General features: G+C 42.2%; 2 protein-coding genes and 1 long non-coding RNA gene across 3 annotated transcripts in view; 2 read left to right on the forward strand and 1 right to left on the reverse strand.

Annotated features, from left to right (window-relative positions):
• The window catches only part of niban2a (niban apoptosis regulator 2a), a 52,699-nt gene extending 48,707 nt beyond the window's left edge, over nt 1-3,992 (reverse strand). Inside the window, exon 1 of the mRNA XM_064307049.1 lies at nt 3,533-3,992. Within this exon, the coding sequence (XP_064163119.1) occupies nt 3,533-3,587 (55 nt within the window). The 5' untranslated portion in view covers nt 3,588-3,992. The remainder of the gene's footprint in view (nt 1-3,532) is intronic.
• LOC135240093 (uncharacterized) lies at nt 2,135-2,695 on the forward strand. The gene is made up of 2 exons (XR_010325587.1): nt 2,135-2,353; nt 2,529-2,695. It is a non-coding gene; the product is annotated as an uncharacterized LOC135240093 (long non-coding RNA).
• A 4,974-nt stretch (nt 3,993-8,966) lies between the features above and the next one.
• stxbp1a (syntaxin binding protein 1a) overlaps nt 8,967-19,049 on the forward strand; it is a 45,013-nt gene continuing 34,930 nt past the window's right edge. Inside the window, exon 1 of the mRNA XM_064307054.1 lies at nt 8,967-9,157. Coding sequence (XP_064163124.1) covers nt 9,121-9,157 — 37 coding nt within the window. The 5' untranslated portion in view covers nt 8,967-9,120. The remainder of the gene's footprint in view (nt 9,158-19,049) is intronic.

The following is a 19,049-nucleotide window of genomic DNA, read 5'->3' on the forward strand; positions in this document are numbered from 1 at the left end:
GGGCTAACCGTTCCCAGGCCGGGCTCACGCCGTCCTCCGCTTCGGAACTCCCAGCTTAAAGCAGGGCCTGTGAGGGGGCGGGAGGGCAACATCGAACCCCCCCGCACCCCCCCCCCGACCCCCACAGGAGAGACGGAAAGAATCCACCGGTGTCTCCCCACCTCCCCCACGCAGCCCAGAAACCAAAACCTGCCCCACCCACCCCCCACCCCCATCACCACCGTCCATCCTCTCCCCCGCCCCAATCCCATTCCCTGCTCTGAGCTGAAGGCAGGTTATGGCGGTGGGGTCCACAGGGACCTCCAAATTTTTCCAGCCACGGGGCCCAGACCCACGTCTCCCAGTGCATTCCCAGGATTCCGGGATTAAAGTGCTCTCTCTCTCTACCCCACGGGGCGACTGAGAGGGGGGGTCTCTCTTCGTCTCCCTCCACCTCTCTTTCTTCGGTCTCTGTCTGTCTCTTGCCGTCTTTCTTTCTCTGTCTCTCTCCACCGCTCCTTCTCTCTCTCTCTCTCTCTCTCTCCCTCTGCCTCTCGCTCTCTAGAGTCTTTTTCCAACGCTGGCAGCAGTTTAAATGAGGAAATTGCAAACTGCCAGACTTGCTAACGTGGCAAAGATTCAGAGATGGAACACAAGATCAGCATGGCAGGATGGCAGCACCCCCGCCCCCCCTCCACCCCCCCCCTTGTCTACTTGTCAAATTAAATGGTGATACAGTACTATGCATACTTTGAAGATTGTAAAACTTCACTATAACTAACTATATTAATGACCATTCAGGCCAAATTATGAAAGATCTAATGAATAGTTAATAACAACTGTAGTAACTTTAGATGACAAAATAAACAAGAAACTATATTTATTACAACTGGAATCTTGATGTGGAGAAACCATCACAAATTAAATACCCACCAACCATGAAAACTCCATTCTCTAACAGAGGAACTGTTACCATAGATATCAGCGAGACAGCCCTTGCTGACTTAATGTAGATACCACCCAGCGATAAGACAAAAGGGGAACAGTGAGGACTAGTTCCACAACCAGAGCCCAACTAAGCAGCACGCTAACCCAGCCCCACCTTAAAACGGATTCAGAGATACCTCCGCCACAGCTTCGGAGATGGAGCATCAGAGCCACATTTGCATATGAACACATGTGCACATGCGGAAGACAAGAGCACACATTGACAAGAGCGGGCTAATTCAGTCCCGCGCGGGCTTGGCTTTCACCTGCCGACTACGCAGAGCGCTCAGCACCGAGCGACGCCTGGACACGAAGTGTATCCGTCTCCACCGCGCGACCACAAACAGAGGCAAGCAGCAGACTAGCCAGCAACACCTCAGCCGGGAGTCGGGCTGAGAAACAGGGCTAAAATAAAAAGTAAGTAACATGACGGTATCAGCTTTCGGTGTCAGGCAATGAAACTGAAAATTCCAAAGACTAGCAAGACCCACATTCGTATGATTACACATCTCGTTTTCGGATTATTGTCCATGCAGTACAGGAGGACCATCGCTGGGCCGGGATAGGTGGCCTGTCCCGTTAACAGGGTGCCTGTGTTTCCGCCCCATACACCAGCGTTTCCCAACCATTTCCCTTCCGTGGCACACTTTCCAAATTTACAGAATCTCAGGGCACACCACCCTCAAAAGCATAAAAAATAAACACCCTGCAGCCCCCCTCCACACACGCTCGCACATAGGCCAAAATGTTCTTTTGGGATTTTAATTAAGCGGTATGCATTTTAATGACATTTATTTTGGCTTTTGTCAATGGGATTGTTTGTTCATTTAAGTTTTTTAAAATTCATTTGAACATAAAAATTTTTTTTTTTTTTAAAGATTTTTCACACAGCACACCTGACCTCACCTGATGGCACACCAGGCAAAATATTAAAAAGCTCCTATTACTATTAGACAACACGCTGACAGGGCGTGATTCCTGAAGTCAGCTTAAAGTATTTTTGACCCGTTTGGCCTTCCATACTAGGAAAGGAAGCAAGGGCAGATAATATCGACGATTGGGATGAGCCCCCGCGCTCTGAGCAGGTCACCGTGGCGACCATGACGGTACCCAGCAGTCGAGTAAGAGAACCGTTTTCTTTCCTTTTCTATAAGCAAACCAATCTGCGACTGCTTTGGGCTTTTCCTAGCGGACGGCACTGACTAATCAACAACTGAACGGCAACAACAGAGCCAGTTTCGAGAAATTTGGTGACATGCTTTCTCGTATTCTTTCCTTTTGTGCCACCTGGATTAAAACATGACACCAACAAGTGCGAGCAGATCACCCTGGAATTTGGAATTACACACCCATCCGGAGGAAGCTGACTCGGAACTGGCTTCATAGTGTAAATATTTTTTGGATTAATCTTTGCGCATTACAATAAGACAAACGCTATAATTATCATGCCATTGTAGTTGACAGGGACTTATGGGTGGCTTGTGTCCGGCCAGACGCAGAATCTGTTTGTGTTACGTTCAGCCCATGGTAAACATCCATCAACAATGTTCCTTTCTTTCTAGCTAAACAATGAATCCAGTTTCCTGGCACAAGATTTCTTACGATGCAAAGAAAAACGTACAAAACAGGGTCGACCACCTGACCACTGCCCAATACTGAGTAGCCAGCCATTCATGATGCCGAAGACTGGACAGTGACATATTCATCCCATTAAAAACTGTCAAACAGCCTTTCTTCTTCTCTCTCTATCACTTCTCTCAGTCTCCCCTTTACAAGCACCCCCCACCACCACCACACCACACATGCAGCATGCTGCAGCCAAGGCACTTTTCACAGACACAAAGGATGGTACAGAGCAGACTGCCCTCCAGCTCTGTCACAGCGGCTACAAGCGTCTCCGCTAAGAGTAAGAGGAGTAGAAACGGCTATATACAGTATATATATCACACAGTTACATCGCAAGTTCTGACTGTCTTTGGGGTTTCTGGTTTTTAGAGACTAAATGAGGGAAGGGTGTGTGGGAGAAGCCGGCGACATCGATGTTCTTTATTCAACACAATTACCAGAAGTTGATCCATCATCATACTTCCAAAGTCAGCACGAAATGCTATATTAGACTACATTAAAGAGCTTTGATGTTATATGTATTGCCAGTTAACATGCACATGTATAAGATGAATAAAGTGATGCTCATTTTACAAAATACTGAGGGAACATAGCTGTTCAACGAATGTGGTTTTCCAGATAAATTTTAATTATTGTGCCACGTGGATACAGAGCAATAGAGGTCAGTTTGAATTTTGAGCGCAACAGCGAGGACCTAGATGACCGATTTTGACAGTGGCTGAGAATTTTACGCCTGGTTTAACGATTTCAAAAACGCACGTACCGCCATCGACAGCAACTACCACACATGTATAGTAACCACTGAGGGTATCGAGTTGGAGCATATATATCACATTTAACTATACTGCAATGCGTAGTTTACCATAGACAATGCTTACCCTGTCATCGTCAAATAACTCTAGTCGAGACGATGGCAGAAAATCCCCTGGTCATTACTTACCTGCAATCATCTGACGCTTGCCTTCATCCAGGTGTGAGGAAATGACATCCCCCATGGCGACAAACTAAACTTAAGAGTCTTGCAGACGAACTCGCAACCCTAGCAAAGACTGTTCCCCCAAGTGACGGGGAAAGAGAGACGCGCGTCGCAATAACAGAAAATAAATAAGCGAAACATAAATAACATTTACGAATCTAAACGTCTCCCCTCACCCTCCCCAAAAGTCGTTTCAGCTACAAACCGCACTGAACGAAAGTGAGTTGTTTCTATTTCTACTTCGATAAAATTTCCCGTTTCATGAGGTAAAACCCAAACACAGTAGGGTACAGATCCCGTTCGCACGGAGAAGTAGCTTCGCTTTGACTAGACTATGAATGCAGGCAAGAGAACTATTCTCTGTGCGCGAAGACACACCCTCTTCTGCGTGGGTACTCGTTTTACGTGTTGGCCTCCATCAAACTTCTTAGCGCATCTTAAGGTGTGGTCACCAGAAGGCAGTGTATGAGCCCAATGGAGCGGAGGAGGGGGGACTCCACCTTCGCCCCGTCGTCGTTTAAATTACTTGAATTTTTAGGGAGATTTAATTATGAACCTCCAGCACGGTTTCATTTTTGTTTCTGAGACATTTGCAACACATTACAGTGATCGTTTTTTAAAATCTGAACTCACAAAACAGGTCTTCAGTGATTCGTTTCGCAATCGTGCGCTTTGTGCATCGCGTCTGAGAACATTTGAAGTATAATTCTAATAGTAATTGGAGCTTTTTAATATTTTGCCTGGTTACACATGGTAAGAGCTATTTTGTCATTATTATGTTTATACGCCGCTCATCAGTATGCATTTTAACATACGCTCATATCCGCACCAGTGTATCGACACTGGACACCTAAGATATGGACGGAGTAAGGTTTTACGGACAGATGAGTCGGAATTAGTGATTTTCGGGAGTACGAAGGCAGCATGTATGTTGCCAAAGCAATGAAAGACTCTCGGAACCATGCCTACAACATCAGTCAAGCATGGTGGAGGATCAGTGGAAGTTTAGGGTTCTATAACAACATCTGGAGTCGGTGATTTGGTTTTGCTCAAAGGTATCATGAATGCTAAAAAAATACAAACAAATCTCACCCAAAAAACACATCATGCAATACCCTCTAGGCAACGTTTGATTGTAAACTTAAAATGAATTCTACGGCAAGGTAATGACCATGATAACTCTGCTAAGAAGATCATGCTGCTGGTGTCCTCAGAACAATGGACTGGTCACCCCAGAGTCCAGACTTCAACATCACTGAATGTGTTTAGGATTACTTGGAATGGAAGAAGCTGAAAATGCAATCAACTTCTGAGACTGAACTGTGGAAGTGTTTACAAGAAGCATGGGAAAATATCCCTGTAACCTTCTTCAAAAAAACTCGAAGCAAACTCAAACTCTCTAAGAGAATGGAAGCTGTAATAAAGGCAAAGGGTAGACACACTAAATATTGAAAGATATTTAATATTGTACATAGTTGCAGAGGTTTTTGTTTAATTTTGTGTTAAATGTTTGCTGCATTATTTTCTGACAGAAAAATAACTAACTTGCTCGTAACGGCTGTCTTCACTGGAAAATGAATAAAAGGAGGGTCTGACTTTGCACACTACTTTATATATGTGTGTGTATATATATATATATATATATATATATATATATATATATATATATATATACATATATAAAGTAGTGTGCAAAGTCAGCAACAAAGGCAAAAAAACCCTACCTGGCACTAGATAGGGGTACCTCATAAAGTGATGAGTGTGTGTGTGTGCGTGCTTGCGTTTGTGCGTTTTTGTGTGCGCATATGTGTGCATGTGCGTGTGTGGGTGTGTAGGTGTGTGAGTGTGTGCGTGTGTGCATGTGTGCATGTGTGCGTGCGTGTGTGCGTTTGTGTGTTTGTGTGTGTGTGCGTAAAACCATAAAGAGGCAGCGTCCCACTGCGTGTGGTGAGGTGAGCGGAGACACGCCCACATGTGCGTACTCGCGTCTGCGTCTGCGTGCTGGCCTGCGCACGGGTGCGTCTGCGTCTGCGTGCTGGCCTGCGCACGGGCGTGTCTGCGTCTGCGTCTGCGTGCTGGCCTGCGCACGGGCGTGTCTGCGTCTGCGTCTGCGTGCTGGCCTGCGCACGGGTGTGTCTCTTACAGTTTGAGTCAGAGCGGTTCCAAAAAAAAGCCTTCTCCCGAAGACCGCTCTCGAGCGAAGTGCTGACATGCTTCGGTTTGGTTTGACATCAGGCCAGGGTCACACCCAGAACGTTCTACTGCAGTATCACACATGAGTGACATCTGTACTCCTCCTTTCGGTCTCATTCACTGCCCCAAAACCTCCCCATTGCTCATAGGCCCCCCCTCATAAATCTACTCTCCCTGCTCATGCGGTGGTTTTCTTTATAAAGTTATAACCCTTGCCTGAACGCTGGGTCAAACATTTATAAATAAACTTCAGACATTTTGTATGAAGTATTATTAGAAACATAAAATTTCAGAAAATTACTAAATGTTTAGTAATGTGTTTCTTTTTTGGAAAATTCGCAGCAGAGGTTTGCAGTAATATTTTGAACTAAAGATTTTCATCTGAAGCATTTGAAAATACTTTGTTGAGAATCAAACCAAATAATTGAAAATTAAGTGCTTCAAATACTTTAAATGCCCAATTAAAATATGATTTAAAAGAAACACATGTGAAGCATTATTGTAATTTCAAAAACATTTTAAACTACTTTAATACAGTGCCCTAGAATTTCACAGCTTTTGTATAAAACGTGTGCAGCACACTTCCAAGGGAGGTAGAGACATGGCCCAAAGGTGAGTGAGCACACCTGCCATTAGCCAGGTAACTGAGCTGCCAGTTCAAGCTCACCTGTCTGGACTAATACACAGGTAGGTGGCAGCTGAGGTTCTTGAGCCAAGCCATGTCTGAAACAGTTTACCTGCCTTCTATTGAGCATACAACTTGTATACTCAACATGTATACTCAAAAGTAGGCGAGGTAGCTGTTTTGAATACTGCCCCAATCTATAGAGATAGTATGCTGCCAGCAGCTGAATGAGTTGGGAAGTGGCTAAGGGGAAGGTGACTCTTTCCTTTGGAATTTTTGGGTTCCAAGTTCTCAAGCACTGGTTCCCATGCCGTGTTCTGGAACTCTTCCAAACTGCCACTGGCCAATATGTGTGAAGTGTTGTGATGCAAGTATACAGTGCCCTTGGTGCAGGGATGCCCAGCCCTGTTCCTGGAGATCTACCGTCCTGCAGGTTTTCCCTCCAGCCCTAACAAAGCCACACCTCATTCGACAACTACCGATCTCATTGAGCTGCTAATTAGCAGAATCACGTGCAGCCAAATTAGGGTTGAAATGAAAACCTGCAGGGTGGAATATCTCCAGGAGCGGGGGCTGGGCAGCCCTGCCTTAATGCTTTGTACCTCATAAACGCAACAAAGGCTAATCCTTCTTGGGACCTCATGCCAACTTCTGCACTTGGTTAATTGGCTCAATCGCATCTTGATCTGATGTTTATGTAAGCATCCGCTTACAGCTACACATTGCATGTGCATACTCAAGGGTTTTTTCGATGTTCCAGTATAGGATTAGAAGATCAAGACGGCATAACTGATTAACTGGTTAATTGATCGGAAGAAAAAGGCAGCATATACACTGGCCCTCCAGTACTTGGACCCCTGATTTAAACGCAATGTCGATAGACAATCATTACATATTTTTACAGACTATCTTTGGCAATATAACCTATTATTAAGCCCTTTAATAAGTTTATCACAATGCATATTGCTCTTAAGGATAATTATTATGCACATTTTTAAACATTGTGTTTATATTTGTTGTTATTCAGCTTGATCTCTATGCACTGCAATGATACTGTAGCTGTTATCCTAATTCTTATTTATTCTACTTCTATCATATTTTCTTGTAAATGGTTAAATAACAGTGTCTGCTGAATACATAAAAAGAGCAAATCAAAAGTCTTTACAACTGCATAGGTGGTTTTGCTTTTATTTTAAATTGATCTGGTTGCCATATTGTCCCATTTAATTACTTTTTCCCCCTTTGGTCAACTTTTCAATATTAGAAAAAAAAGTGAGTTGATATTGTGTTGCAATGCTTCTATGACGCTGGATTTATGGGTTACCTCTAACTGCTCAGTCGGGGATGCGTGAGCAATTCAAACATCGAATTTTGCCGGGACAAAACCTGTATTATAGGCCCCTCTAGTGGTCACATTAAAGTAGTGCTACTACCACTCCGGAAGAGAATTGAAGACCGAACAGTATGTGGATTGGGTATATCAGTTTCATTAAATAACACTAGCTAAAGGTATACACATTTCACTGCACAGCTGACATATTTCCCACCGTCGTATCCGTCAATGTTTAAAAGTTTAAAAAAAATTGCAACTTTATGCAACCATATAAACCATAAATCATTCAACTTGTTGCCTTAGGCCAATTTATGGTTACATCCTGGTCTGTATCTGCAGTTTCAGTATACCGAACACTAGCAACAGAATAATTAGTAATGGCCAGTCATATTTGAAGGCATGGACTATAACATGCACGTGCACTACATCTTATTCATACATTGCTTTATAGTGGCTATTTGGGAAATTTTGGCACTTATTCTTCATTTAAAAAATAATCTCATCTCCATGGGGTACTTGAAAAAAAAACTAATATAAATGCATGACATCTGATTATCTGTATAATAATTCTTACTGTTGGAAATGCAGCCTTCGCCTGATGCCTTTAACTTGGTGTGCCTTGATGTGGTGTACACTACGGGTAAAGAGAATTATAATGACAACAAAGTGCATTTATAAACCATGCGCCTTTCATCGCTTCATAGCATGATCTCAAATAAGACTACAATGAATGTTCATTAGAGGGATCCTAAAACAGGGACGTTATATTACATATATGATGTTGTAGAGGAAGAAATTATTGCGTATTTTATGCTGAGTAGGGCCTACCTGACCTGTGGCCAATCATGTGTGGTAGCCCAAGGCTTCAATATACTTGTGTTCTCCACAGCTGAACCGGGCCTTATTTAAAAAAAAAAAAATCTATTTTCTAGTTCTGAAAAATCATGATATAACCGGCTGTTCGTTTTTAGAATGGTGAACAAATGGACCATATGTCCTTTTGAATAATTTCACGTAGAGCTGTGATCACACATTTAAATACAATAAATCTGTAAATCCTGCAATAACACTCACACACATATTAGCAATGCCTGGAATAGCCCTAATTAAATAGTGTAGCGCTGATACCCGAACGTTCCAATTTGATGTGGAAGGGTTTCCGCAGTGACTCCGGGAGACGGTTTGTAACGGACCATGGTGACGATTAATGGGGGGAGGGCGGGTGGATTGTATTGCGACGCAGTGACGTTGCATCCCCGGTCGAACCTCCGCAGTCAGCTGCGATGTGAAGTGTACATAGTCGCTCTAGCATAGACAGGGTGGGATATAGCGAAGAGAGAGAGAGAGTAAAAAAAGAAAAAGAGAGAGAAAGAGTAAAACGGTTTGATACACAGCAGCATCATGGCACCCATCGGACTGAAGGCGGTGGTCGGCGAAAGTAAGAATACTGAATTACATTTGACGCTCTGATTTTCAATTAGCTGTTATGTTTAATCTTAATAGCATGTAAGGATTACGATTCGGGGGGTATTGCACTTTTTCCAAATGCGGATGTGAATGTGTGAGTGTCCGTGTGTGTGTGTGCCAATTAATTCCTCATGGATGCGGCTAATCTCAGAACGCTGTACCGTTGTACGAGCGTTATGTCTTAAACATACATGGCATTTCTCTCGGGGATCAGACGATGCGGATGCGCGGTACAGATTTGGAAAGGTCAGGAATAAAAACAGCGACTGTCTCTCGCAGTTATTTATCGTCATTTTTGGCTGAAAATCGCTTAGCGAAAGGTAAAATGCGGAATACGCCCATCGTTTCTGGTGGAAATTAAAATACGAATTATGCGGCGGTGTGTTGACAGCCGTAGGCTACAGCACATCCGATGTTTTGGATCAGTGTTTTTTTCCCCTTGTCAAACCGTAACACATTTTATTATTAATTTTCCTGGTAAATCGAACCCCCCTGTAGCTTGTGTATTTATTTATTTTTCACGTTACGGGGGTGGTGCGTTTATTCGACATCTTTTTCTCCCTTCTCGCGAAGCCTCACCCAAAAGATTTATCACCAGACGGCTTCATTTGGTACAATGAGATTATATTCACGTTTAAATGTGCAGATCTTTTCAAAAATCATAATTTGGAGCATCCGCCAGTTAATGGTGGAGATTGTAGCCCCAATGATCTGGAAAATTATATTTAAAAAAAAAAAATTTAAGGTACGTTAATGCACATACTGGGTATAATATCGTGCGTGTAAGACCAAGCACCCTCACTCACGTTTATCAGAATCCTTTCGTAGGCTGCAAGAGGAAATGCGTTATAAATGCACCAGCGGTGTTTGCGCAGTAGTTGCTTTTTTGAACGTATGTTTTCACTGCATACATTTTTGTTTGTTTGTTCTGCCCGGTGCAGTGCATATAGCCCAGGTGATAGTTTTGGTAAGATTTACGGATGATAAAATGATTTCCCCACCCCCACCTCCTGGTGAGAAACCGCGATATTTCTTATCTACTGGAGCCTTGAGACACTAAGATGCAATGGCTCGAATCAAATATAGCCTACAATATTTGGTCACAGATGTACAACACTGAAACGCGAAGGGAGCGTCATGATCTTCTCGGTAAATGCTTTACAAAGTAGGCCTGATGCCTAAATTATGTATCATCCTATTACGCAATTATTAAAGTGTCCACGGTCTAGAACATATGTACTATAACAATTTTTTTATCGGGTTTTGGTACACTGTGGCATAGAAGCGTAAAACAAATGAAAGACTGTATTGTGTATATATGCGGCCTTCTGTATACCTAAACGCTGAGCACGTCTGCGCTCTCGTACGTGCACACGCATACTATACATGCGCGTCAATGATGGCTTGCGTATAGAGGTTATTCACAAATAGAACAGAAGGGTTGCCTCTCAAATGCTGGCTGATCAGCCTCCTCATATATTCTGCCTAAGGGTTTGAATAGCAGCCGGAAAAAAACGGTTAAACAACTGGGACAGCTGTGTGTTGGGTACTGTGGGTGTTTTAAAAAAAAAAAACATTCAGGCTTTATTCCTGGCTGTAGTATGAATACGCCTGCCATATTTCAGTTGATTACACAGCAAACAGAAAATACAACCTGTCTGCCAAGCTTAGAGCAGGTGGAGGTGTGTGTGTGTGTGTGTGTGTGTGTGAGAGAGAGAGAGAGAGAGAAAGAGATGGAGAAAGTGTGCGTAAAGATGAGAATACATGAATGTTCAAACGTAATGCTGAATTATAAAAATATACATCAAAACCATAATGTTCATGTTAAAATTCTTATTGAAATTTTATGCCTGAAAGCATGAATTATACATTTATCAGATGCTCCTATCCAGAACAACACAACATTTTTCATGGCTTCCATTTATATACCTGGCTATTTACTGAAGCAATTCAGGTTAAGCTCAAGGGTACAAGGGCAGTGTCCTACCTGGGAATCGATCCAACAACCTTTAGGTTACAAGCCCATTACACTATAGTATTTGTCTGCAAGGATCAGGAATTGCTCGTGAGCGCTGTACTTCACAAGCCCATTCTCTGGACTTGTGGACTTGTGTACTCAAAGGTGCATTCCCGTCAAGTCCATGAGGGTTTAGGGCTGTCCCATTGTCAAAACAGCTTTTTGTGAGTGCACTTGCACAGACCTTTTCTGTCCTCTCTCTTCCGTCTCAGTTCAGGCCAATGACGTAGGAAGTACCTGCCATTTTTATTTTGTACATAGGCGAGGGGCAGGATTTGCATATAAAAACTACAAAAACATGCTCTTTTTTCCATGTTAGACTGAATTAATTAAATGCACTAGCCTATCAATTAATTTTACTCATGTTTGCTACTAGTGGCAACTAGCCTAATTTTTCTGAAACTTCAAGCACTTTTTAGGCTACTGTTAATACATTTATACATGTTATTTCAATGACATGTTGATTAATACATTTATGTTTTTAAAATACTTGATCCGTGATTTTTGCCTGTTTTCAGTTTTCCATGATTTTCAATAACTTTCAACAAGCGCTCTTCAAAAAAATAATCTGAAACACTCATCAGCGCATCCCCTGGCAATTTAAAGGTCCAGCGTGCCTGGGTCAGGTGATGGATGGCTCGGTTCTTCCTCTCTTGTCAAATAAATCTCATTAAAAACACGTTTTCAACGTACAAAAATGCCAAGTTACTCACACTCACAAAGCACTGTCTATAAGTCATTCATTCAAACTGGCTAAATCTAGGCCTGCCATTAAAAGTACTGATTACAAAATGACGTCAGGTTACTGTACTACAAACAATATAGGCTATCTTGCCTCACAGAAATTAAAGAAGCTGTATTCCAAAGCAATGCTACCCAATGTCTCCAAAATTGTTTTGAGTCACTTGGCCTGCGTGTACAAGCATACAGTAGATGAAGAGGTCAAACATACATGTGGATAAGTTTGTAAGAGTCAAGATTGATTGAATAGGCGTCAACATGTCCAATTTTTATTTGTATGTATGTATTTAGCTGCCCAACCTTTCTTTTGCGTGAATGATTGTATTGTACTTGGTATAAATGTCTGTTCATAAATGTGAATGTTACATGCTGCGAGGGAAATGTCCCCATGGGGATAATGAAGTATTCTACAGTATGTATGTATGTACAATATTTATTTTACATGCAGTATTTATTGTAAGTGACAAATATACAAGTCTGCTAAATTACTGGAAGCTCTGGAAGATGTTCACATTTCTCCATTTTACATTGAATATAGGTCAACCGATAGGTCAACTCAGTTCTCTTTTACAGTGATGGCCTGGGGAATCAGAGAGGGTAAGGAGTGTAAGGGATTGTGTAGCCAATCAGATTTAGAGAACCAGCTCATGAGTCTCCTACTAAAAGTGTCATACGCTCTTATGTAAACATAGATAGTCAGGACCTTGGGGCTTAACATCTGAATATTTTGCGTTGGGCTTTGGTACTGTTAGGTGTGTGTTTTGGGAGGATGGGTGGTATGGGACCATGTCAGGGGTGTCGGACACGGGGTCTGCCAAAAGAGTTCATGTGCCCCCGCCTGGAACCTGGACCACACCCCTGACATTCACTGGTTTCATCATACGATGTCACTTCCTGTGTCGTCCACCATGTTGGGTCACAGAGTGAGCAGTTGTTATATGCTGTCTAACCTGACTGACTTGCACATGTCTAGGGTCTGGTGCTAGCTATGCAAGACATTAGAAACACAGGAATATGTTTGAAAAGGCAACTGACTGAAAGCTTTGAGTCACATCTTCCCTGTTACTGAAACAGTTAGCCTACTGTTCATTGGTTTGGGCTGATGAAGGAGGCCATTGGACTTCGGATGCCTGTGCTTGGAGCTTGAGCTTGATTCCGATTAATTTTTTTCCAAAGGCAATTTATGCGGTATTGATAAGATGGCCAATAAGAAGCAGCCAGGTTGTGATCATGTGATTTGTGTTTTTAATTAATTTATCTGTTTATTTGACCGGGACACGTGCAGATAAATAACACTTCTGTGAACGTGCCAGAGTTAGCCAGAGCCAGCGAGGCCAGTTTTCGCCTGCAGTCCCTGGGCTACTACCTGTTTTCTCGATTGCATCCAAACTGCAAGGCCTTTGCGGTTTGGATGCTTACTACGCATCAGATATGATTAAAGAAAAAAAAAAGATGAAAGAAAGCCAAAACGTTGTTTGGCAGTAACGAATGCCGTTACACTTTGAAAAAACATTCATTGGTTATCACTGCGGTGCATCGCCCAGCCACATAACATAAGCAACCCTCTGATTGGTTGAATCGAGGTCAGTGATTGACAGGTCACTGTAGTTCCGTGCCATGACGGGGCTCGCGAAACCTCACTCGCGACCCGATCACCAATCACAACCAGCCTTACAGTCAGGTGACCTCGTCATCATCATCCTTATCTATCGCTATCTATTTCCCCCTCTTGATATTATGCACCAGAAGAAAAAAAAACCAAGGCACAATAATATAAAATGGCTTTATGACTGGGCCATGTGATTTCACGGTCAGCCACTCACAGACCCCCAGACCCTAGGACTCCTCCCATCTTTTTAGGCTATTTACTCAGTCAGTGCGCGAATCCACTCCACCTTCTTATAAGGGAAATATAGTGTTTAAATCTAGTTCAGTTACTTGTCCTTAGTTCACTTATTGTGCGCAAGTTAATCTTGATGCAGGCGAGCATGTAGGGGTGCTGAGTGTGGTGGGGGAGGGGGGGATCAATGCGGTAGAACTGGACCCTGCCATAATGAGATTACTCCTGATGTGGGGGGTTTTTTTCAATCTCGATCCTGGGGGACCCCTGTGTATGCTTGTTTTCTTTACTGCCAACCTCTCGATCTATTAAGGTTCTTGAAAGCATAAATTTATGTTCTTCAATATTTTTCCCCCGTAAACTTGTTTTGACACGATGCAGACTTGGCGCATTGCCATTTGCTTAGTCTTTCAGCCTGCTGATTTTATTTGCCAATGTATAATACATTTTTTTATTTGCCAGTTTAATTGTGTCACTGCTGAGTCACTGTGTCTCACTGTACTTGCTTAGTGGACAACTGGACTTCATGTCCCTACTGCTTAGTCTCTGGCTTTTCACCAAGCCCACAGAGAGTCAATGTGTGATGTCACAGTGACATGGTCCAAATTTTTTGGCTGGACCGCAACAGCAGGGCCAGCCCTACAAACGCGAAGGTCTGTGACTGAGTGATCTGACTGAGTGATGAAGTTACACCATTGGTCGGCCGAGTTATGAAGTTACACCATTGGTTGGCCGGATCACGTGTGTTAGGTCCAGCCATATACTAGGCTTTGACCTGGTCTTGTTCTACAGTCTATGCAACCGACAGGAGAGAATAACAATAAGGGAGATAGCAAACAGTGGCCTAGTGCTCCTGTGGCTAAACATAAACAAGACGGCCTAAAAATGCATTTCCGGAGATCAAAATAAATACCGCCATCAAAATATAAGTTTAACCTTAAACTAATTTTTTTGTGGACAAACATCTTAACGTGACATAGCCTACTACTTTACGTGTTTAAAAACTCACTTTTCCCCCCAACATTTCCTCAATGATGAGAGTAGGACTCCGACAGTTTTCACCAAGCGTAGTTTACGTTTATCGGGTTGTGGAACACTAGTCTCCATACTTCTGATGTAATTTGCGTAGCGCCTGTACGCTTATACCGCTTGGGCTCATTTACAGCTGCCGAGCGAAGTTGATGACTATTCAGCAAATACATGACTTTTATTATGAAATGAATTCCATCTTCTTCTGGAGCAGATGGAATTAATGCTGTTACAACTTTTGCTGTTTATTCAGGGTGTGATTTTCAGTGTCGCCGACCATAATCGAATGCTTTCGCCTTTAACTTTCTATTGAACAAGCAACGTTAAAAATCAATTTTATGGGTTACGGCTATCGGCTTGTGTTGGCTACACCATACTAGCCTCATACAGTGATCAATAAAGGCTAACAACACACAAGCACTTAGGCCTAAGTTTTACCACCACTGCAGAGAAGGTAAAAACTTATTGACAAATGTATTGTGCAGCTCATGTGCTCACACTACTGTACATTCTGTATATTTCCGAGTGCAAGCACAATATTGTTTACTTGAATAATGGTTGATTAAGTACTTGACGGAGATACTAGCCATTGTTTACTGTTAATTGTTCAATTCTTGAAGGCTACACGCTAGTTAGCCTAAGAGTTAAGAACATCCTAATCACATATTTGTGATCTTATACCTTAATGAAGTTTTATGAAGGAGTGTTTGCTAAAATACATGAGATTTCTTTTTTTAATTCTTTTTATCGAGAATCATGGTATTGGCTAGCAAAATTTTGGTGTCATTATATCCCTTAGCCAAGACACTTTGTCCTTAAAAGCAGAACATATTTACCATGATTAGCATGAATGTATAAACTGATAAGGACCACCTAAGGGTTATGTAGCATCATGTGTGCTAATGTATTTTTTATCCTGTTTTTCATGCCATTTCGTCACTGCTGTGTTACCCACAATGAATAGAGGACGGGCACATCTCTCACTGATCAAGACTGATAATCTGCACTCGTCTGGTTAGGAGCCACTTGTGGAGTAACCATTGCTGACTTAGTCCCAACCAAACTTGTTGTATGAAACCAACTGTGTCCTACCAACGTAGACTCCCAATTACTGTCAGTTCAGATTTTCTTTCGCCATGTTAAAGTCAAGGCTGTGCAAGGAGGGCTGTATATGATTCTGGATGTTATGTCAGGTTCTGCTCTTGGTTGCTGATTCAGCTCAACAGTGTATGGGATCTAACATTTTAGTTACAATTAGTGAGTAAGGCCACATGACAGCTGAAGACTATTTATGCATCCCGATAAGAATTCCCTTCCTGTGATCTTATTTACGAGTGAGCAGAACACAGAATAATACCAAATTAATCAAGGTTAATTGGTGGAAATAAAAATGTTTTTACACATTTATCCATATATAAGCTATAAACACAGTACATTACAATTTTTTGGCTGGACAGCAACAGCGGGGCCAGCCCTACAAACGCGAATGTCTGTGACTGAGTGACTGAGTGATGACATTATGCTATTGGTCAGCTGAGTTATGAAGTTACACCATTGGTCCGCCGGATGAAGTGTGTTAGGTCCAGCCATATACTAGGTTTTGACCTGGTCTTGTTTTTTTTGTTTTTTTTAGTTTTTTTTACCAGTTTCAGATTTAAAGTGACAGATGTAAATCTGTGGTCATACATTTTGAATTGGGAAACATTCAACAGCATGCTTGTGGCAAATTAACCACTACCCATTTGGAACACTGAGTCAGAACTAAATGCTTCTTGCAGTTTGGGGTAATTTGTAGGCCTGGCTGTCGTCATTGGTTTTGGCCAAATCTGAATGTCTGATGCTGGCTGACAACCTAGCTGCCCCCCCTCCTCACCCCGTACAAATAAAGAACACTGCACTGAATCACCCGGAAACGTAGTTCAGACTGCCCCCACGTTAGCTCGGTCGAGCGAGCTTTCCATCAGGGTAATGGAGTCTCTCATTTTCCACGCTCGCCTGGACATTTCAGATAATTTGTATTACAGTAACATGCCAATGCCAGAGAAATCATTCCTGGGCGGAGTACACACAAAAGAGGTGAACCCCCCCTCGCTGTGAAAATCAAGTGTCAAAGAGAAGGGTATTTATTTAAGCTGGTAACCTGTATTAAACTGGGGATAAAGCACCAAGATCTGGTTTTCGTCGGAATTTACACCTCAGATATACTACACCTGTAGGCTTTTCTCATGGCTGTGAACTTCAGTTGGGCCCAGAGCCCAGAAATATCACATTTGTCTCTGGTTCATGCATTGTCTTTTTTTAAAATTGTTTTAAAGGATTTATCAACAGCAAAATGCACACAACCTGCTTAACTTGTTATTTTAGGGGCATAAAGGCAGAAATGTGAGTCTCAGAAATCATTTAGCAGTATTACCAGTTCTACTGCCAGTCAAAAACAAGATGTTTTTCAATGTAGGGTTTGTAGTCACTTCACATGTAGTTACACTGTCTACAATGTTTGGGCCAATTAGCCTGCCTCAATGTGCGCTGTCATTCTTCTGCAAGCTTGAACTGAAATGTTTTCAGTAAGCAGTTTGTTAGTCAAGTCTCTGTGTTGTTCTTTTTAGAACACATGCTTGCTTGAGCAGCCATCACACAACAATATAAATAGCCCAACATTTATTGTAGACAGTGTACGAACTGAGATTTAGAACGTTCGTATTGGGGGCTAACTAACAGGCTTAGTTTGGATTTAAGGGCATAGTTGGTTTACCCTGGGCAGTGCCAGCATGGTGTGGAGGCTCATAGTGACCTGCCTTGTTAGAATTCGTACCACTCTTAGTGAAATCAAGTGTCTTCTTTCAAGAGGTTTGCCCTATTCTCTCATGTGGGGATGTCACATGCTGTAGTGTAAGCATTCATTGGTGACTCAGTCAAGTGTTATGCGTGATGCTTCAATTTACTGTGAAGCTAGAACATCCCCAACATTTGTCTGATAGTGGAATATTATATTATTGTAATCTAATTGCACATAATGTGGGATATCGGTATCTCCATGGGCTATACTTGGGCGACACATTGGGCGTGGGGAATACGTAGTCAAATTTACTGTGTGCTGATTTGTTCTAAATGAACAGAAAATTTCCCTTGGAATTATCATAAATAGTAACATTTATAAAATACCATCCCATCCCCACGGGACAAAAGATTACACACTGTAGAATACAGAAAAACATACAAGAGTGAGTGATTACATATTTAGGCAAGTGTACCACAGTGTGTGTTCACCACCTGAAGATAGCATAATGGTAGGCCAATATGATGGAATAGCCAGTTAGCCGTTTACACTAATAATCTAATTCGAGGCTTATCCTATATATTTCTTTATTTTAAATAAATGGTCATTTATGTAGTCAACCATATTTACAGTAGTATACATATGAAATATTGTCGTAGTCTGTGTATTGTTAACAGGTTGGATTTACATTAACTCGAACAATATTTAGGCATTTACTGTTTAGGCCTATATATTAATTGTAGATAAATATCGCAGTTAGGCGTATATAAAATTCGCAAGCCTGCATATTCCACGCTTCACACACGCGAAGTACCGGCAAAAATAGACTAGATGAGGAAAGATGGAGGCTTGGCCCAAAAAAATGGGGCAAAACCAAAACAGATGTCCCCCTCACGAGCGACTCTCACTGCCAGTGGACCTTAAAACCATCCATACCACTTTCCGACCCACACACACCTGGCTCACGGAATTTGTCCAAACCGTTTCCTGTGTAGGCTGTACCAACATGGCGTCCTCAGTGTGTAGCCTACATAATAGATGTTCGGCGTTTTACAATCGCACGGCCTTAAATCAAGTGTCTCGGTGCCTGAGAGACAAGCAGTGTTGTCCATTAACAACAACAACAACAAACAAACAAAAAAAAAAAACCACGTTCAGTTTTAAAATATTCGTTCGTTAGGTCGCAGTATTTCGAAATTCACGTTTATATAGCCTACAACACAGCCTGCCAAACGAACCTCTCAATGAGGAAATCCGATTTTAAGATGGACAAACAACCTCCACTTCATTTGTGTCATAAAGGTGAAATACTCATGTCTTACCCAGAGAGCAACCGTATTGAAATCTCTCCTCTCGGTGCTTTCCCAGCACATTGTTCTCCTACAACCTTAACCGATTTTTCCTGCTCTGCAGTCACAGACGACTGCCACGCAGGTGTGATTAATTAATCTGGGAACCAC

This window comes from Anguilla rostrata, chromosome 14 (assembly GCF_018555375.3).
Source record: "Anguilla rostrata isolate EN2019 chromosome 14, ASM1855537v3, whole genome shotgun sequence".
Taxonomy (NCBI): Eukaryota; Metazoa; Chordata; class Actinopteri; order Anguilliformes; family Anguillidae; genus Anguilla; species Anguilla rostrata.